Source organism: Chroicocephalus ridibundus, chromosome 7 (assembly GCF_963924245.1).
Source record: "Chroicocephalus ridibundus chromosome 7, bChrRid1.1, whole genome shotgun sequence".
Classification (NCBI taxonomy): domain Eukaryota; kingdom Metazoa; phylum Chordata; class Aves; order Charadriiformes; family Laridae; genus Chroicocephalus; species Chroicocephalus ridibundus.
The window spans coordinates 12,956,011-12,977,657 of NC_086290.1; the positions used below are offsets into that span (position 1 = coordinate 12,956,011).

Sequence of the window (21,647 nt, forward strand, 5' to 3'; positions counted from 1 at the left end):
AAGGATGTAAGGGGAGGAATTGCTGACATCCTGATAGCCTAAAAAAAGTGTTTGCTTGGCTGCTTAAGCAAATGGCAAGGAGGAAGCAGCTAGGAAAAAGTACGTACTGTCCTGTGTTTGTATATAGCCTTGCTCACAGGTTTGTCACATCATTCAGGCTCAGTTTTCCATGACGCATGCCATGAAAGTTGTTTTATTGACACATGGGTCCAGAGGTGTCTGCTCTACTGCTTTTGACTGACATCTGTAGCAGGAAGTACAACAATCATCCCAGATGTGTTTTACGGAGCTGGGAAACTTAAATGTCTCAGACAACTGAGAAAATGAATGACAAATTGAGGATGATGACCTCATCATCCAATGATGTGACCAAAACCGATCCAAATGAGTGACAAAAACTTTTGGTGGATGCAGTTTGTACCTCGTCCAAGTGTGCAGAAGCAGCTTTCAGATGGAAAAGAAATAGTATTAATTTGGTTTATTGAGGCAGATGAGGAAAGGCACCTAAGTCAGTGTGCAAGAAGCTGGCTATTGAGAAGTGTTATGATCAGGTAAGCAGACGAAAGTCCAGAGCATCCCTTACAGTGCTGTGGTGTTAGGCAAGTGTTAGGTAGGTGTCTGCCCCACTGAGAAACACAGGGGTACACACAGATATAGTCCAGAAGAGAGATCTTTCTGGAGGTTTCTCTGTCAAATGTCCAGGATTTAGTTTGATACTGGGGCAAAATGGATCTAAGGCAGAGGAAGAAAATTTCACCTGGGAAGGAGGGGCTTGGGTTGGACATACCAGTTAGATGCAGGAAGTAGAGCACCACCATTGCACTGGGAGTTTGCACAGAGAACCCCAAGACAACAGAGATGACAAGAGTGGGACATTTTGATCTGAAAAGAGAGCTGATCAGTCAAGTAAAGAACCAAACAATGCTGTAAAGCTCATGTGAAAGCCCTAAGCTCAGAGGTCTGAGGCTGCCCAGAACCAGGTCCAACCCAAAGGCCGTGACCACAGATGTGTGTGGGCTCCTGGGAGCCCAGCAGAAGGACTTGTCTAGGCTGTAGGTCAGCTGACTGGTACATACTCATACCTTGTAGTGCAATTATTTAAACACATATTAGCTCCTTGGCTTTGCAATTATATTTTTATTATTGACAAGATGTTCTACTTTGCAGGGTCATGAATATTTTCTTTGAGTCACTATGGGTCATTGGAGTTACTCAGCCCTCAAACTAGCTCCTCCCTGTCCCACCGAAGACATGTGTGGGACTTGTAAAACATGCTCTGGATTGCCATATTGCTTAATTATCCTCTTAGCTCTAATGAAGTGCACCCTGACTAATGGCGCAGTCAAAAACAACATGTTCCTATCATCTGGGCCATCACCAAGAACTTCTGTTATCACTAGACTCATCAAGGTGGTGCTTCAGAAAGCTGAAGGATAATGTTGCCTAATATAACTAATCAGTTAGGCACTGAGAACATAGCTGGAGGGGACCAGTGCTCTGACATGAGCTACGTTTGCAACGTGCCTCAAAGCTCTGCGGTGCAGGTGTCTGGCAGGAAGAGCTAGGTGTCCCCTAGGAGGCCAAATTCTTCTCTATTGTGTTGCTGCAATCCCAGAAGACCCCAGAGTATTTGCAGAGAAGCAGCATTGATTGCTGAAGTAACCTACGATTTTTGTTTTCGTTTTGCCCTGTCAAGCACTGTTAAGGTAAACTGGGCTGTATAATGGGGCGTGCTCTGTCTTTGTTTTTCAAATGGGAAGAAGAGCCACCTGATGAGCTGTCTCTTTTCTGGATTTTTTTTTTTTGATTAAGGTTATCAAAAATTGATCCAAGGTGCAAGGATACTGTGGTTAGATGAATAGGGGCTAGATTTGGGACTGTGGATCCAAACGCCGCTGCACAGTGGTTTTACAGATGTCAAGGGCTCCTGGGACTTACCAGTCAAAATTCCTTGCTCTCCTATGATGGCTTATCGATGTGAGCTTTCTCATCCAGTGATATATCCCCTCTCAGGATATGGCTAAATGATCCTTTCCAGCAAGGACTTATCCCAGCTCTCAAAAAAACGCTTCTGAGGCACAAGATTTTGGCCTTCAGCCTGGATTGGACTGCAGTACATGGGAGGTATTTCCCAAGTGACTGCAAGGGAAAGATCTGTGCTCTTCCCTTCTCCCACCAGATCTTTGCATGTGCTCGTAAAATCTTACTTCAAGCCAAATTGAACTGAATGCTCAGCTAATGGAGAAGATACCATTTTTTAGAATGAGGTAGAAATATCCTTTCCCCCAGTGTTGTGTCTAAATCCATTTGCCAGGTGGTGGCATTTCTTGCAGTTCTGAGCGTCTTCGTGGACCTGAGCTGAGGGTGGGAAATTGATTCCATTTTCTTACTGGTCTCTCATCTTTCCTCCGCAAAAAACAGGATTTATCATGTGTCAAGGGGACAATTTCTATGAAAGCCCAAAGTTTAAAAAAAATATATTGGCTGCAGTGAGAAGGTTCAAGAAGAGTTTAGATCTGGACTGAACTTTCAAGCCATTTCCTGCGTTGGTAATGGACTGGGGAAAAAAAAAAAAGAAAACCTGGCTCTTTTAGGGGAAGTTTGGATCTGTATCTGAACTTTGTGAGCCTGGCCTTTCCCTATGTAACAGAGCTATTTTTCTTCTACTCAGAATGATGTATTATGTATAGTATGGATGTTTATATGTATTTTCACCTCCAGCTAACAATACCTGCTTGAATTTGTTAGCACTATTTTAAAAAAGTGCTGAAGGGAGGAAAATTGTGGAGGGCACTGAATGGTTGGGTATGTTGCTGAATATTTTAAATCTAAAAGTTTTCTCTAATGCAGCTTTGCTGGTCTTGACTTTTCTTGTGAACGAAGGGGCTTCTTCACGCTGAAGCAGTCAGTCAGAGCCGACTGGAGATCCCAGGTGCTCTCGGCCCCTGGCCAATAGTGCCCTTAGCCCTAATGCGTTTTACTCCATCTCAGGGCCTGACCCCACTTGGCTGGCATCACAAATCATCATCCAACCTTTCTCCCCGCTTCCCATCTCTCCTGATTTCACCTGTCAGCTCCCAGTTGTTGGTTTATCCGGTTCACTTCACTGCAGGATTACTTAGAAGGTGATAATCTTGTGGGTAAATTTAAGAAGACCAGCAGATTTGTGCAGAACTACTGGACTTCGCTGCAGGGAAGGTGTTCGTTTTGGTGATGAAAGCTGGCGGTTTTATACAGCACTATCCTCTTAGAAAAAAGGTGATGGCTCGGTGTGTGGGGCTTATGTCTTGGACCTTCCAGTTGAATGATGATCAGGAGTTGTATTTATATGTAAATTAAAGTCTGTCCTCTGTTAACATTCCAGTTGCTTCTGCCTCTGGACTTCTCATCTATTTATCATTTGCGTGCACTGTGAGCACAGTGGGAGCGAGATACATGTTTACCGTCACAATGCTGCTTTTAAATTGGGCTATGTAAATTGGCTGGAGATGGTTGCTCTTGTTTTGGGAGTCTCCAGACATGGTGGTTGGTGGCATTGTCATGTGACTTGTGCATTTTGGTTTCTCAGGCAACAGCATGGGGTTCAGATGAAGACACCAGGAGGTCCTGTCAAAGTAAAGGGAAAACAGAGGTAAGTTTTGCTTTGCTACAATGATGCTATGGGTAAATTTATTTACACCATGTGAAATGCACACAGGGAGCATCTGACAGCAGCTTGAGATTGTAAATTTGCAGCAGTTTAGGTCTACCACCACAAGTGTATAAGCACCACAGAGCAAGCCATTTCAAAGGCCTCCTGTCCAAGTTATTAGACTTGCTCTGCATGAAATTTAAAGGTGATTTCACTGCTGGAGAGGACACAATTTGTGACACATCAAGGAGCAGAGTGGTGGCAAGCCAGGGGTAACATCTTGCAGTGGGGTCTGAGGCTGGGCAGGTTGGCTTATTCTTGGTACTCAGCAGTGAGCCGCTGGCATTTGGCCACGTAGGCTTCAATGCTTGTTTGCAAGAGTTCATCTTTGTATAATTCACTTGAACATGAGAATTGAATCTGCTATCACACTGCTGTTTGTTCATGTGGAATTTCACAGAGCTGCTTTGGAGGCAGGTGCAGTCTGCTAAAATGCAGTTTAAAGCAAGAATTGCTTGAACCAAGGCATGCTGTCCCAGTAGGCTGGAGTTTGCAGGCATTTCTAATCCAAACACAGGTCCTTCCCGCTTCTTTTCTGGGAAGCTAAAACAAAACCATGTATCTAAAAGCAAGAAATTTTTCAAACGTGGTGTTGGTACTGTTCAAAAATCTTCAGGCCTCAAATGAGAGGGTGTCCTATTGTCTGTCCTTAATAGTATACAGCAAAGAGTTCTCAGTCTAAACCAAAGGAGTCGGACAAAGGATAAGAGAGGATAAGCACGATCTGTGCTTACATGTGGACAGTCAAGCAGAGAGTGATTGTGTGGCTGGCTGAAAATGCGGGAATTCTGCCAAGTTCCAGTTCAGTGCTTTAAACACAGCAGGATTATATGATCTTCCATTGACCACACTCATTTTATATAATAAACTTTACGTGATTACTGTATTAACTTGTATATACACAAAAAGCTAGCTTGAATCTTGCTGGATAGGCAACAGTTTACTTCATGTAGCTGTGGAGAGCAGGAGTATGGGTATCCTAGAACATCTGTTAGAGTCTCATGTAGGATCTATGTTATGCAGGAAAACATTCACAGAGGCAAAAATGGGTTGGGTTGGGTTAGGTGGACACCAACCACGGCCAGCCGCTAGAAGAAGAACCCAAGAGAAGTTGTACAAAATTAGAAAACTCCAAAGCCCAAGATATGAGGAATTTTTGAATTTTTAGTCTTTGTACTTTAAAATGTGTAAAGAAAGGATCTTGCTCTTTTCTTCCATTGTAAAATTTGTGAGATTTAAATTGTATCCTATTGTTCATGAAGAATTTGAATTTATAACCCAGAATTATTTTGTCAACCCCTGGATAAAACCATGCATTTGACTGAACAAATTCTAGGATAATTTCAATTTGTCTTTTTTACCGTCATGCCAAAAGAAAGCAATGGTCTGAGTATCTTCACTGCTGCTTCCTCCTCACACTGCAAAGAGTTTGCCAAAGAATTTCATGAGGATAATGCTCTGAACAGCTGAGTTTATGCTGATTGTGATCCAGAGCTTGAAATTGTTTGGTGGGTGCAGTGGCCATGGGTGTGAAGTTCTGAGGAACAATAATTAAGCAGATTTTTAGACATTTCTTGACATAGAATTAATGGCAAACAGAGGTGTTGACTAAGAGTCTGACCAGAAGACATGAAGCTACAAACAAAGGTGGAAGGATTCTGCAGTAGCTAAGTAAACTCAGATCTCCCAAGTCTGCATCTACTCTAACGTGTGTGTCCATGGCTGAGTCCCTCTTAGGGACCCTACACGTTCATTGTTTGTTACACTGCAGTGAAATGACTTAGCGCTAGCTCCAAAAATACCAAGTTTAGCCTAGTCAGCTGGTGAAGTGCTCTACTCCAGCTCTGACCCAGAATCTCTGCCCTTGGCTGGGTAAATGCAGCAAGTGAGGGCAGCACTAACATGAATATTTCTGATGCTGCTGTGCAATGATGGGACAAGATCCAGAGCTCTGTCTGCCTCAGCTCTGCTTTGTCAAAACTTGACTTATGGCAGTTTTCTACCTAGCATAGATGATTTGATGATAAATATGTTATGGATTGTCAGGCACTTAGATATGTGGTGACAGAGGCTAGAAATAAGGAGGACCTTTGGCTCTTATATTAATTCACAGCATAATTTGAGTAAGTTATATGACTGGTCCATTTTCCTTGCTGATTTAATGATGTATGTATTTTAGGGTGAGGTTTTCAAAGCTACCATGTGTATTGAAATGCCTTTCTTCCACCTTCATTCTGATGCCTGTTGAGTATCTAAATCAGATTCTTCCTGCTGCTTAGAAAATATCTTCTAAAATGCTTAGAGCTTTACCATAAGAAAAATAAAAATGGCAAGAATAGAAGCCACAAAATACGTATCACAGAAGTATAATTCTTATGGCATGACGGTTACTCCACATTTAAGTACCTATTGGCCAGAGAAAAGGGAAATGAGAAATCTGGGTCCCAGGTTTGAGGTTAGAAAGTACTATTAGGTTGGTCGTTTCTCCTGACACCCTGTGTAGCTCTGGCCACAGATTTCACCTGCTTATTCCTAAACGGAGCTCAGTACCTTGTGTTTGGTTGCTGTACCTTTTTGAGAAAGGCAAAAAGTTTTGAACTGAAGAACAGAAGCAAATGGGCCGACTGTGTGCTTTGCTGGCTTGGTCTAATGGCAGATGACCTTCCCTGTTAACAACATGTGCTTTATTTCCTCTTTGGATCTGGCTTCAGTTTAGAGTGGCTGAGTCTCATTTTGCCCTTCTTTGCTAGATTAAAGAGCCCTTTAGTTACCAATATTTATTTTTTACAAAGGCACTTATAAGCTCTTGTCAAATCAGTACTTAGGCTTTTTGATAAAGTAAAAAGCTGAGTTCTCCAAGCCTCTTTTTCCAAGTCATTTTTCTACTGCCCTTGAATATTTTTTGTGTCTGTTTTCTGTACACTCCAATTTTTCACCTGTATTCCCTTGTCAATCTCTCTAATGCCTGAGTGTGATTAGAACAGTCTTCCACCTCTTATTCACCCTCTTCTGCTCATATACCTGGCAGTTTCATAAGCTCTTCTGCCGTAGGAGATCATGCAAAATTGCCTAGACACTGTGACCACTGAATCCTTTTCACAGTTGCTGGTCTTGGGATGTTATCTCCCAGTCTATACATAGAGCCCTTTTGTTCCTTGCTGTTAAATGCATATCTTTCTTACAAAAATTTATTTTATTTGTTGGGTCCAGCTCCCCAGCCTAGCATATATCACTATAGTGAGGCTTTGACCTCACTGGTAATTACTGTTTTCGTAACATTTGGGTTATCTACAAATGTTCGTTAAGAAAAATGTTGATACTGGGCTAGCACCACCCCATCTGGGACCCTGCTAGAGTAGCAAGTTTGTGAAGAATTTCACTCTGAGGACTTTTTTCAGTCCAGTAATTTATCAGATTTTAATCCATTAATGTATATGTTCTTGAACCAGATTTTAAAATTAACTCTCTGCAATATGTCATGTGGTATTAAAGCAAACACCTCAGAAAAGCCTTTTTCATTTATGTCATATTTATCAACCAAAACTTGTGGTTTCCTGAAAGGGTTGTATATGCTTTATTTGCCGTGTCTCTGGAGATCCACGTGGGCTTCCACTAGTCATCATTCTTATTTTTGCAACACTTATAAAATGTGTCCTGATCAGCACCTTAAAACTGTCCCCTGGAAAACATCCACGTTACTGAGAGACAATGCAGAGAAAAAAGCCTTTCTTTTTGTCTTCCAAGTAATATCACCCAGAGGTTGTATTTAAAATGAGTGATGGATAGAGCAGAAGGGGAAGAGGTGTATTTAATTTCATTCGGAGTTGCTCAGCTTCTAGATTGTAATTGGTTTGTCTCTGCATAACAGTCCACATCCACCACATCTAAGGAATTTTGCCTGGCATGGAAGGTTGTTTTGGTTTTTCTCCTGTCTAAGCACAGAATTATTTGTTAACTTTCCAAAAGCAGCACACTGTCATTTCAAAAAGTGAAAGGGAACTGTTTCTGAAAATGTCAGTGATCCAGCTCTTTCTTACATGCTGTCCTAAGAGCTTTGTGTAGCCAGAAGGAAGATGATGAACTAATAACACTTTTGGAGCAAGAAAGAACCAAGAGAGACGTCTGATAGGCATCCAGCTCTCGGCTGTCCCACCGTATTGCCAGTATAGTTTCTTCCTTTTCTTGTATGATGTCCTGATACTGGGGGGTCTTATGATTCACAGGTTACAGGGAAATCCCAGCCCAAGGCTAGAGCCCACCTGAATGGGTTTGGAGCTAATGGAGGAATCTGCTGTTTCAGGCCTTCAAGTGGCTCTGTGTCACACAGAGGAGGTGCCCTCTGGTTATCTAATGGAGCTGGGAACCTCCATGCCACTTAGGAATAATAGGCATCCAGGTAGGACAGGCACCATATAAATCCCCAGGCAAACGGAAATAATCGGGAGGCTGTCCGTTATTTTTTTCCCCCATTTGTAACTGTTCCTAGAGATCCGAACTTACATTCCTAGTACTTCTGCTAAGCTATCAATGCAGAATCAGCCCCCAAATTTGATTTGAAGTCCATTAAAGAAAACTTGCTGGAAAAATCATTAGCAATTCTTTTTGCTATCTATTGCACTCAGAGGAGAAAGACAGCTTGGTCAGGATATTGGCTGAAACTGATTAATAGAATTGTTTGTCCAAAGAAATAAATATAGATATCTGAGAGCGCATTAATAACAGTGCTCGAGAACATGTTAGATCTTGATTATTTTTTAACAAATTGGGATGAACGGCAACAGATAAATGTTTGCTGCACTCTTAAAATGTTGTTGAAGGGGTAACATGGGACTTCTGGCTGATCTCTGCGCTGCAGGTTGCGCTCCAGGAGTTTGTGTTTATTACTGAGGACAACAAACCATCTGAAACAGCTATTTTTCTCATACAATATGTAAATATGTTTTTAATCTATGATTAAAATATATCAGTAAGTGATGAAATAGTGTTAGCCTAAAAAAAGAAAGCATTAAAAAGGGGATCTCTGAAAATGGGACTTGAGTGGTTTATTCAAAGTAAAAGGGCAATTAAAGTAGTGGCTATATATGGTTACGCTTTCAAAGAAAAATACATCTGTACAATGAGATTAAGGGCTTAAACATTTGAGAACTCCAGTGTTCAGAGATGACAGATGAAACGACTCAAGAAGCACCTACAGCTGGCTTATTCGCAGCATCCTGAAAATGCCTTTTTGAATTTTACCTCAGACGGAAGCCGGCAGGAGTTCGACCCCTCCGTTTGCTGCCCTGTCCACATGAATGAAGGGAGTAACAGGGCACCGCTCTTGGTTCTTGGGTTTGAAATGTGCTTTCAAAGCAGCCTGACATCTACATGAGCTAGAAAGAGGCCTGGTCCTGTCTACAGTTATGGACATTACAGCATTCACAGACAGACACGTTTACATCTAAATTTTGCAGAAACTGCAATAAATGAGGATAGGCTGAAACTGCAGGGAGGGAGGGGCTTCACTGAAGTTCATTCATTTAGTGACTGTGAGACCCAGTGCCATGTAGGCTTGAGCATTAGAAGTCACGTACTCTCCCTTACCAGGAAAACAAGGGTCATTAGACTGGAGAAGAGTGGTATCTGCTCAATTTAAGGTCTTATCTCAAAAAAGAGACCAGTACCAGGTAATTTTGAGGAAGGAGCAAGAACCCCAAAGTGGGTAACATGCAATTCGTAGGAAAATTGGAGATATCCTTAATGCTCTGGCGATGAGCCGCAGGTTTTTATCAGCTCTGCCATATATTTAATAGTAATCCCAACTAATATAACTGGGTTATTCTCATTAACCATATAAATACCCAGTCTTCCCCCTTTATTTAAATCCTTAATCTCTTGATCCCAATAATATCTTCTGGCGATGAGATTTGCAGACTGATCATACACAGATTTAACTGTCTGCTCCATAATGTGAGAGCAGGATCCAAATATTGTCTCGTCTGGACAGAGTTGGGTTCAAGCTTGCCAGATTTTCTGGCTATATTAAAGCCCATCTGAATTTTGCCTCCTGTATGCCTAGAGTTTTCCAGCCACATGGAACAAACTGCATTAAATAGCTCCTATTTTCTGTAAGGGTTTGTGAGATCATTTTACTAGCCACTTGCCTGAACTATGAATTGTGGCAGAGAGCGGCATGTTGAATGATTTTTCAGAGCAAATCCAGGCCGGTTTAAAGAACACAAGAGTGGAGGCTGTTCCTTGCTAGTTATTTTGAGAATAGGGTAAAAAGGAGATCTCATGTAAATCTCATCAGCGGTGTCTTCAGAAAAATCCTGCAAGCTGGAGCACTTACGTGGTTGTGCTGCTTCTTTGCTTTTGTTGGAGGTTTTCATAGACTGACATGACTGGCAGTGGCTACAGCAGTAAGAAATAACAGATGAGCACAGTATTCCTCTTTGGGCCAGGCAGGCTAGAGTGGTGGGGTCTGGTAGGTCAATCTTTGTTGGTGTCCTTCGGGATCTCCTCTGACTCAGTGTGTCACCATGGCAAGTCCTTTAGCACCTGTGTGTCTTGATTCACCCAGATAGATAGGGTGAATCAATAAACAGGCAGGCAGATAATGCACATCTATTTCAAAACGCTACCTACAGAACATTACTTAAAGCTGTTATACATTGCTTTGAGACCACTGGATGAAACGTACGTGTTCTCATTGCTCTTCCTCCAGGAGCATGGAGTGCTGTTAAACCTCCATCAGTAAGGCAGGCCCAGGGAAAACGTCTGCTCAGCGAATTCATAGGAATAACTATGGTTGGATATCACAGGGTGGTAGGGGTTGGAAGGGACCTTTGGAGATCATGTAGTCTAACCCCTGTGCAAAGCAGGGTCACCTAGAACAGGTTGCACAGGAACGCGCCCAGGCAGGTTTTGAATATCTCCAGAGAAGGAGACTCCACCATCTCTCTGGGCAGCCTGTTCCAGTGCTCTGCCACCCTCAAAGTAAAGAGGTTTTTCCTCATGTTGAGATGGAATTTCCCATGTTCCAGTTTGTGCCTGTTGCCCCTTGTCCTGTTGCTGGGCACCACTGAAAAGAGTCTGGCCCCATATGGACCATGCCTAGAGGCATCATTATCTAAGCAGAGTGGAAAGCATCCACTAGTCACCCAAATTTCTCCCTCTTACAGCCAATGAAATAAGTAATGAGCTTGGTGCATCCAGTTCTCTGAAGAGCATCAGCTGTCAAGTGTTTCCAGTCTAACACCTCGTCCAGACTGACTGTGCTCTTTTGCTCTTTGCTACCGCAGTTGAGAATGGGCTGGAAGTCATGGATTAAATGTTCTGGTGCAGGTTCAGACAGCAGCAGATATATTTGCTCAGTATGGTTTCTCCTCTGTTTCAATAAATAACTTCTGCTTTGCACTGAATGGGTACAAATAAAACTGTGCTTAATTAGGCTAAAATAACACAGTATTTTACAAGTTTCCTGCATCCTTACCAACCCAGGCTACTGCGCCTTGGAGTAAAGTGTGCAAGAGATGCATCACTGCCAGTAGGCTCCAGAAGACCATCCAGCACATGACCTTGCAGAGAAATTCTTTTTTGTGTGCTGTCTTCTCAGCTGGGAAGATTTTAATGGAAATTGAAGTCTGTTGATCTGTAGTATAGTTCTGTGCAAAGAAGAGAATTCTGCAAATTAGGATTTTAGATTTCTGCAGGACAGAAGTTTAGATAGGAATATATTGAAGTACCTAGGCAGGAAAGGGTCCAGCAACATAAATAATATTAGCTGGTTTGGGTCAAAAGCTACGCTCAGACTCTGCACAAAGCAGAGAAAGACGGAAGCGGAGGGGGAGCAAATGGGTATTCTCTTATTGTGTGAAATTTGGGTGCAGAGCTGCATGCTGGGTTAGATGCCAAATCAATCATATTCTGAAAACAAAACCCTGTTGGGAGAGGAGCCCATACCTTTTTTTTTTAAAGTATCCCCTCCCGAATTTCTAGTACTTTGCAATTAAATACATAGTGGTCCTAAAGTTATGTGGGAGTGAATAACTGTGCTCTATAGAAAGAGGAGTTACTTAACCCACTCATAAAATGCAGACGTCTCTAGGGCAGGGGATAACTAACAGGGCTCACAGCACCATGTAACGATGATGGGAGAGGGCAGAGAGGCTGGCAAGCCGTTCGTCTTGCTTGAGGAAGCGACAAGATCTCTATTCTCAACACATAGCAGGTGGGACGGTGCTTCTGAAGGTCCTGTTTGATAGACTGATGCACAGTCACCATGACTGATCTGCGCCTGAAATAAGAAGTGCTGAATCGACCCAGCTCTGAATTCAAGCTCTCATTTTCGGGTGCCAGGCTCTATGCATGTGATCCCCGATACCCCTGCTGAGACTCAAGACCGGCAGCACCTGCTCCATGGTACTCTGTAGCCTCTGCCCGGGCTGGGCGAGTGCTCCTGGGCTGGCTCTGGAGTGCGGGCCCTCTCATCTTCTCCATTCAAAAGCAAGCCTCACGTGTCATGCCCATGCAGTTGCTTGTCTGTGGTTAACACTGGTGGGGTTTCGCTAAATGCCATCCTTCAAGGAGATGATTTCCATAGAGCAAATGAAAGGAGATAGCACGTAATCCAGCTAAGCAAGCCTCTTCCTTCCCAAATGATAGGGAGTGTTTTTACACTGCTGAATCTTGCAAATGAAGTCTTCAGGGAAATGATCAACAGTGTGGAGCGCTGTGAGACAGGCAAGCTCGCAGAGTGATTGCTGCTTACAGAGGGAGAAGCGGTGTCTACAGCTGTAGGCTCAGCTTAGTGGCAAATTATGATGTATTGGAGGGAGGAAAGCAAAGCAGCCAGGATAACCCAGCCGAGGTTGTTATTTTTTTAACAAGTTTCATTTTCTGTTTACAGTAGAATAGAATAGACTTTCTTCACTTGGAGGCCGGTGGGTGCCACTCATTAGCTGTTGCTCACATCCTTTCTTCCGAGGTGCGCCCAGAGCCCAGGGCAGGCAGGCTGGTGCCAGGCTCGCTGTACAGCTCTCATCGAGGCTGTTCAGACGAACCTTGGGGCAAGCGGCTCTCGAGCCTTTTGCACTGCCTGTGGGAGTTGCACGCGGATCTCATACCTCCCTTTCCTTGCGTGTTCTGTTAGAAAGTCCCTGCCTTATGTGGCCTCTTCTTCCCCCAGTGCTTAACTCCCCAAAGATGCTCAGTTAGCCTGATCCGCAGTACACAGGTCTCTGGATATGAGGCTGCGGGGACAAAGAAAGATTGTGCCTCTCTCCAACAACATGAAGGGGATTTTCTGAAAAAAGTCAGCTGCAGCCTTGTGCTGCCACCTCTGCCCCAGCGTGGGACATCTGGAGCCCCACACCTTTGGGGACTGGCACGTGGGGGGAGTTGCCTATTTGTACCAGCAAGCAGTCGTGCAGCTGAGAAGAGGGGATTTGCTGTTTCTTGCTGACCTGGCCTGAAAGAGAAACTCCTTCTACCATGGAAAATCCTGAGCACGCAGTCCTTGTGGGAAGCAGGAAGTAACAGCCTGTTCAAGCACAGGATTCCCCTGACCAGCCTGGTCCATGAAAGAGAAGTTCCTGCTGTTTTCCTGCTGGCAGTGGTGTGAATTATAGTGCAAATGGACCCACTGCCCTTCATGGGAGTTTGTGTCTGGGTAATGTTTTCAAAGCTGCAGCATTACTGGGAAAAATAGGTCAGAAGTATCATCATGAAAAGAGCGGGGATTCCTCCTCCAGTCTATGCAGAGCACAGACAGAGGCACTGGTGTAGCTAATACAGAGTCAACCTGATGGATAGCATCCTACCCAGGGACTGTGCACGGCTATGATTAGAGAAATAACCAGCAAATTGGGTTTGCTCACTTAGACCGCTAGTCCCTACAGGTGTGCGCTGCTCGATGCAACAAACCTCACTCCGAGTTAGAGCTAAGGAAGGTGTATTCCAGCTGAAATACAGGTAATTTTTTTAACATAATAAATAACCCCACAGTCTCCATTTCAAAAATGCTTTGTCTCTGTCTTGTGTCCCTCTAGGAAGAGTGCCAGAACTATGTCCGAGTGCTGATTGTTTATGGCAAGAAGGTTTTTACCTGTGGTACCAATGCCTTTTCGCCGGTGTGTTCCAGTCGACAGGTCTGTTTCGACTCTTTTGCAGTGATGGAGAGATACATGTGCTCTGGGGAAGGCCGTCAGGGCATCATGGCTGTAGAGAATATGTTCCAAATGTAGCTGATCTGAAATTGTTTTGGTTTTGTTCTTTGAGCCCCTTTGGGGTGGTGGGTGTATCAGCAGGTGGGGAGCTGGATCTGGACAAAGTGCTACTAATGTAAACCTTGGGTATGCTATTGAAAATGGGGAATATAGACAAGCTTAGCTGTGAACGCCTCCTGAGCTGAATACTTAAACATTTCCTTAAAATAAATGGCAAAACTCCTTTTGGCTTCAAAGGAGGCAGGAACAGATCCAGAGCAATGTTTATGTTAATATTTTTTAATGCCAGTACACATTCAGGAGTTGCCTATGGAAGATTAGAAACCTGTGCTAGCAGCAGGAGCACCGGATTACACTGAGTGGGTTGGGGCCTACAGGCTTTATTGACTGGGAAATTACCCCTCTTACAAAGGAATAAGATCAGTGAGGCTCAGATACAACTTCTTATGTTGGCAAACAATAGATGTAAAGATCAATTTACAGTCATCACTGATGTTACTTTCTTATAGCTGCCTGGTTTTTTAAAATCAGGGTTTTACTCATAGGTACTTGCGGGTAAACTGAATTCTCTGTACCTCCCTCCTTTTAAATACAGGTAGGAAATCTTAGCAAAATCATTGACAGAATTAATGGAGTGGCTCGGTGCCCGTACGACCCCCGGCATAACTCGACAGCTGTGATCACATCGCGAGGAGAACTCTACGCTGCAACTGTAATTGATTTCTCTGGACGGGATCCTGCTATTTACCGCAGCCTTGGAAATGTTCCCCCACTTAGGACAGCACAATACAACTCCAAATGGCTCAATGGTAAAGTCATGTGGGTCATATCTGAGCAAGAGGTGTATTAAAGTCAACTTGGCAGGCTTGTAAATCTTTCCCTCTGTTTTCATATTGGGATCCAGAGTTATGATGGGGAAGGGCTTCCGTTGCGGTAATAGATGCAGCTTAGAAGACATTTAAAAATAGCCTGGAAGTATTTCAGAGAAGTTGATTTAGAATATAGAAAGTGGGTCTTAAAGACTACTTAACATATATATGGGTCTTTGTCTTGTGAGATGACTAAATGCATCTTTTTAACAAGAAAACCACTCAGAGATTTGAAGATCAAAACCAACTTAAAGCATCATATTGTTGACCCAATTCTGCATGGTGTTAAGCACCCTCAGCTTCCACTGGCTCAGCTGAAGATGGTTGGTTTCAGTGCAAGATCAGTCCGAAAATGAGAAATTTCACAGCACATTATGTTCCACGTGAACCCACGCTGTTGTGGATTTATAGTTATTAAAAGCAGCTGTTACCCTGGTGTGATAATACCCTATATCAAACAAGCTATAGAATTTCAACCAATAATTCCTGCACTGAGTCCACACATTCTGACTGGGGCAAAGCACGTCTTGCCTGAGCAGACCGTAGTGATGGAGAACCCAGTATTCCCCTTTCCCTCTCTCCTTTGACCCAGGTAAGTTGACAAGATATTCAGAATCTTTCCATTAGATTTCAGGACCTTTCAACCAAAGGTACGAGCAGTGGGACTGTGCACTCTCTGGAGCTTAATGAGACTGACCTGGGGCGTATTGAAGTCAGTATGGAGATACAGAGTTGTGGGAAAAGGGTGTCATCAGGCAAGACTACAAATTAGGACCAAGAAGCAGCATCACCCGTATACACTCACTAGAAATATGTGCCTCTTGTCTGTGCACAAATGAAGAATTCAGACAGAAGTCACATTGGAACAGGAACACAAACAGAAACTGAGTTTCTATTCTGTGTTTGGAAAAGCTAACATGACTCTTGGATTTATAACTTTGTGCAGTGTTGGGGACCTTGGAGTAATTTCATCCTGTTCTGGACACTTTTCAACAAGAAACAGAAAATCTGAAGATGATTCAGAGAAGAGCCATGGAGTGATTTGAAGCTAGGAAAGCCTGCCTCACATCGAGAGACTTAAGGAGCTCAATTTATTTATCTTTCTGAAAGGAGATAAAAGGTGTTTTGTTCATGATATGGAAGTACTTACATCAAGAGAAGACTTCTGGCAGGATAAAGTCCTTTAATCTAGCAGACAAGTCATGACAAGAGCCTGTGATTGGAGGCAGAAACCACATAATGTCAAATGGAAAAAGAAGTACAGGTTGCAGCTGGGGCAGTATTTAGTCATTTGAACAAGTCACTGAGGGAAGTGATGGATATAAAGCCATGTGACATTGCCCAGTAAGATCAGACCTGCTTCAAAAGATGTGGTCTAATTCACCTGTTAGTTACAGGATCCGATGGTGGAATTACAGGGTGAAATCCTCTGGTTCATGTTAGACGGAAGGTCAGATTGGTGAGCGCAACGGTCCCTTTAAGAGTCGCTGTTTGAAGGAGAAAATTTGATGGGAGATGCTTTGGAGTGCACTCCCCTCTGTACCATCATCTACCTCCCAAACCTGCCTTGCAGTAGCATCAGCCTGCCTTCCTCTCCCTCCGCCACAACTCTGTTCTCCTTTCACTCCTGGGCTGCAGCATTAAAGGAATTCTGTACTTTCCTTTTTTTCTTCTTCCTTTGAGCATTGCTCAGAAATGAACATTGTAAAAGCAGTGTATAAAACCAACAGGGTTTTTTTTGTTTAGTCAAATATTATTCATTGGCCAATCTTTTCCCTTTGCCAAAGAAACTGTTTTGATAAAAGACCGTACACTTTAAAGCTTTGTTAAATACCCAATTAAAATATTCACTACAAAACCAATTCCAGGTTCTTTTCAATTATTGTGAAAATAATAACAGTAATTCTAGGAGAAAAAGAATTAAGGAGAGCTTGCTTCAATACTGTCAGTCTGTGGCATGGTTTTGTTTTACGGACATAAGATTATCTTCTGTGCCTAGAAACTGCAAAGACTTCATGATAAGAGCCAAATGTGATTGTGCTGGAGGAGTAGGTTGAATGTTTCAATGCAGCAGGCTGGGGGATCGGGCAGATGCACGTAGCATATTTAACACACCATAAGGTGCACTTCAGAAGTGAATAGGTGAAGGAATCCAGTGGGAAGGCTTTATATTGTAAAATGAGTATGGGTACAGAGAAGAGCCATGCATATGCAAGGTGTTGAACTCTGCTTCCACTGCAGTCAGTAGCAGCTTTGGCAATAAAGCGGGGAAACAATGGGGTCTTTCCAAGATCTGAAAAATGGAACTAGCGCTATAACCCCATATATCATTATTCTCATCTACTGTTTTTATGTCATCTGCTGACTCCAAACTCCCCATGGCCCCAGCTTTGACAGCCTGTGTAAAGGGGGCTGGTGGTGCAATGCATTGGGCAAGTCAGTGAGCACGGATTGATTTCTCACCTGTATAAATCTCCTCAAACGTTTGTTTTTCAGAGCCTAACTTTATTGCTGCCTATGACATCGGTTTGTTCACCTACTTCTTCTTCCGTGAGAACGCGGTAGAACATGACTGTGGGAAAACAGTCTATTCTCGTGTGGCAAGGGTTTGCAAAAATGATATTGGAGGGAGATTTTTGCTGGAGGACACATGGACAACTTTCATGAAAGCCCGGCTGAACTGCTCCCGTGCTGGAGAAATCCCTTTCTATTATAATGAATTGCAGAGCACCTTCTACCTTCCTGAGCAAGATCTGATCTATGGTGTCTTCACTACTAATGTGTAAGTTGCACTGATTTTACTGCCCTTCTTCTAATCCCCAGCATTCTGAGACTGACAATATCCTGATTTCTTAGACGGTCTAAGCAATACTTTTTTGAACGGTCCTTCGGTTAACATGACGGAATATATAGGTCTGTGTTATCCACTGTGGCAATACAGCCTCTAGGACAATGTTTTTAATTCATGGTTCATAGATTTCTGGAGTCCGTAAAAGGTGACTGTGCAGTTCTAGGGTAACTTAATTTGATGTAAACCTGGGCTGTGACAGACTTCTGACTTTTTGTAGTGGCAATGCTACTTGTGTAGTTCAGAGAACTGGTCTAAAAAGGACCCAACAGAAAAACGTAATTAATTTTCAGCCAGGTTAACTGCCTGGGCAACCTGACACAAATGTGTGAACACTGGGGCTGGCCCAGGAGATGGACAAGTACATATGTTTGGGAGAGAAGGACTGGAAGGAGGAAAATGAGACAGATGGGATCACCACAGCCTAGACTGAAAACAACACAAATTGCTGTTGAACACCACTCTGTAGAAGCAAGGTCATACGGGCTACACAGCATTTGACATTTCCAAGGGGGACTGTACCTCCACTACAGGTTGTTTCAGGTCCACAAATCAAAAGCAGTGTTGGAACTCTGAGGGGAAGGCATGATTTCTGAAACTTCATAATCACCTCTTCTTGGCTTGATATTGAAAAAACTTGTAATTGGAATGATTTAGTGTAGCTGTGAAAGCAGAAAGGAGAAGAGGAGTTAATTAAAAAATATATTAAAAAACTCATAATATATATTTTTAAGTCAGGAAAACTCAAATAACTTTGAAGCCCAAGGCTAGGATGATAAGTTTCAAGCTACAACCAGTCTGCATGGTATTGAGTTTCAGTAATACGTGTTCTCCAGGGGGGTGTTATCCTCATGTGTAAACTAGAGAATGAAAATCTGAGTTAGTTACTCCACACAACAAACTCTCAAAGTGCCTTTTTCATGCTGGGCAGCCAATGTCTTTGTGGTTTTTGTGTGCAATGGAGTACTGTTTAATATGAATAAGGGTCTGTTCCCAAGAAGCCCACAGCAAACCAAAGAAGTGAAGCCCCACTGAAGTATAGGCCTTCCTATTTTTATGTGTCACTTGCTGGTGTGACTTGAACTTCAGCTCTTGAAGTCACAAAGCATCAGCCCCAACTTCTTGAGCTAAAGCACTGTTGGGAGTTTCACTATGAGAGTCAACAGAGCCTGAATGTTATTCCTGCTCTGTAAATGTCAAGAAGTAGGTAATGTTGGCCACCCTCATCCACCTTCCATGTTTTGTTTCTGCACTACCATTGCCAATGTGCTAAAAGTGAGCCAGTGGAGAAGCAACTAGAAAAAATAAACATGACTGAGTGCTGCACCTTGACTGTGGACTTTGGGGAAAAGTCTGTCCTGGGATTGAAAGGAGCATGACTTATTCTCAGAAAACATTTAAAGGATGGTGGCCAAACTTCCTGAACATTAAAAGGAAACCTGGCTACTGCTTTGGGCATTTGAGATGACACTTTTTGTTTGGTTTTTTTTGCCATCAGAGAAGACTTCTATGCCCGTAATGATAATGTTTTATCTATCCATTTGTCCATTCATCCAGTCAAGAACAGAGTTGGAAATGGCAAAATTATTAATAACCATATTATATGTATCAAATTTGTATAGTTTTTGGAATATAAAGCGGGGAGACATAGGCTACCTCTGGTTGGAAGATTTCCCGTCTGCCGTTTCTGCCTCCCAGGTTTAGTGTGAGACATGATGAGTGTTACCTATCTCCTCTGGGTTACGCTTAAGTCGCTCTTCATACGTTACGGGTGTATGTTCTCTCTTGTATATTTGGAGGACAATATAACATGTAACATTTGTGTAACTGAAGAAATGGGTTATTGATAATAGCTGAAGTTAGATCAAGTAGTGTTTTGGGTCTACAACATGATGTTCTTTTTGAGAGTTCAAAGCGAAAACGTTCCAATTTGTCATCCAACTAGAGAAATAACGGTAATTATTCTTTTAACTTCCACTGGGACTTATATCATGCTGCATGAGCTCTGCATACCAAAGAGGGTTGATGTATGCTCCAGTCTGAGTTTCTTTATAGTAGAGTACCGATGCACCACAAAAATATGATTTTTTTTGTTTAAAGGTATTTTTATTTTGGAAGGATCATGTATAATGAATTTAGGGTCACTGTATAACCAAGGGGTATTAGTGGTTGTGGTAACACCCACATATAGATTTATTGCTTTATGTTATGTTATACCCAGCTGAATCAGTGGAAAGGGAGCTTTTTGGGGAAGCGGCTGATGAAATATTTAAGAAGTTTTTATTAAATTTTTTCTGGGAGGTAATGGAGGCAATGTTAAAACCTCATTGAACTTAACCCATTCTCTAAACCACCCAGTTAATCACAGGAAGTAGGAGGTGGGAATAAAGGAGGTTGCACTTCACACCAGGGGCCAGCTGCACAAGTTGATGTCACTGGCTTCAGACTGGGATCAAACTTTTCACAGGGAGGGACGGGAAATATGCCAGGCCACAGATGGAAAGGAAAATGGGCTGCAGATTCATCAAAAACCTCTTTCCTTTCTCCTCTCTAGCAAAGGGAAAGGGGTAAACTGTGGAGTCCTTAGCAGGGCCCTAAAAATATCCTTTTTTTTTTTTTTTTTCTTTTTTAAAAAAAAGTGGTTTTGTTAGACTAGTGGGGTTTTATTCTTTCTTTTCCTTTTTCATTTTCTTTCTCATTCTCCTTTTTGTTCCATGTGTGCCTCAAGGCATTTACTTGTCACCCATCATTAGCTTTGTGTTAAGAGCTGCCGTCTGTGAGCATGCCCTGCGTCAGAGGTGTTCAGGCAGAAGTGGAGTAAGGTTCGCCCGGCGATGCTTTGACACGTTCGAAGTGAACTACTCCATCACTCTGGGGATGGAAGGGGCAGGGGCAGGAACGGAGAACGGGAAGGCAAAGCAAGAAGTTCTTCCTCATGTTGTATTGCTCAGAAGAAATAAGCTGGGAAAGAATCTGTTCTTCTGCTTCCCGGTCTGGGATTGTGGACCAAGGCTTTTTTTTTTTTTTTTTTTTTGTGTGAAAGAGATTATAATTATTAGTTTAGTAAAAAAAAATGTGTTCTTTTCAGAGAATTCAAATTGCTTTAATTAGCAGAAAGACACATACAGCGGGGCTTGGGTTATTTAAAAGGCACCGTGACGAGTCAGTCTCTTGTGCTAGCCCTATTTTTAGTTTTCTTCTGATATCTTTTTCTCTAAACGTTGTTCTTTTTCTTTAAAAAAAAAAAAGCAGGGAGGAAGGTGAGAGCTGGGAGCAGGTTTGAATTTCAGGTGACACTTAGCAAATGTCCCTCTATGGGCTGGCTTCCCTGAGGTGCCATCACCATGCGGGAAGCGCCCTCCAACCCTCTTGAGGCAAAAGGAGCTGAGCCTGCTCAGGACCTTGCAGAAATGGGTCCTCCATGACTGAAATGGGACAGTGAAGGCGGACTGATCTGTGTGTGAGTCTGACTGGGCAGCGGAGCGTCCCTAAAACGAATTCCCTTCCAAAAAGTCTTTCCTACAGTGGCATTTCCCTACCCATGCTCCTCCTGGCTGGTGCGTGCGTGGTGAACAGCCTGCCCCGAGACAGATGCAATTCCCAGCTGGGAACACAAAGTGAACTGCGATCATTGAAAACAGAGGCTTTCACGCATTAGCAAGACCTTTTTGCATGCTGAGCTGCTGTAACAACCAGCCTGGTTTGCACTGTCACCCTCTCCCCCTGCATGTATGTGTGTATTTTTATACATATACGTATATGTAATATTAGGGGATCTATTTTATACCTGAAGATTTCAGGAGCCTGTAGAAACAGAATTTCACCTTGAGAAACAGCAAGAGATTAAAAATTCGGTTGTTTGTAATCAATAAAGATAGACGGGTTGTTGAAAAAATAAAAATAAAACCAGACACAAATAATCCATGCAAATTAAACTGTATTCACCTTTCTTGTCAGAACTGCTTCCATGGCCCTTAAATCACGGACATTTTAAAACCACGCTTAAAATTCATTCTCAAAATTGTCTTGCA

At 42.8% G+C, this 21,647-nt stretch overlaps 1 protein-coding gene across 5 annotated transcripts in view; it reads left to right on the top strand.

Moving 5' to 3' along the window:
* Positions 1-21,647, top strand: part of SEMA5B (semaphorin 5B) — a 277,400-nt gene that overhangs the window by 190,848 nt on the left and 64,905 nt on the right. For all 5 annotated transcript variants that reach the window (XM_063341108.1, XM_063341109.1, XM_063341110.1 and 2 more), the window contains 4 exons: positions 3,569-3,631; positions 13,723-13,821; positions 14,495-14,708; positions 17,265-17,550. In XM_063341108.1, the coding sequence (XP_063197178.1) occupies positions 3,569-3,631; positions 13,723-13,821; positions 14,495-14,708; positions 17,265-17,550 (662 nt within the window). The remainder of the gene's footprint in view (positions 1-3,568; positions 3,632-13,722; positions 13,822-14,494; positions 14,709-17,264; positions 17,551-21,647) is intronic.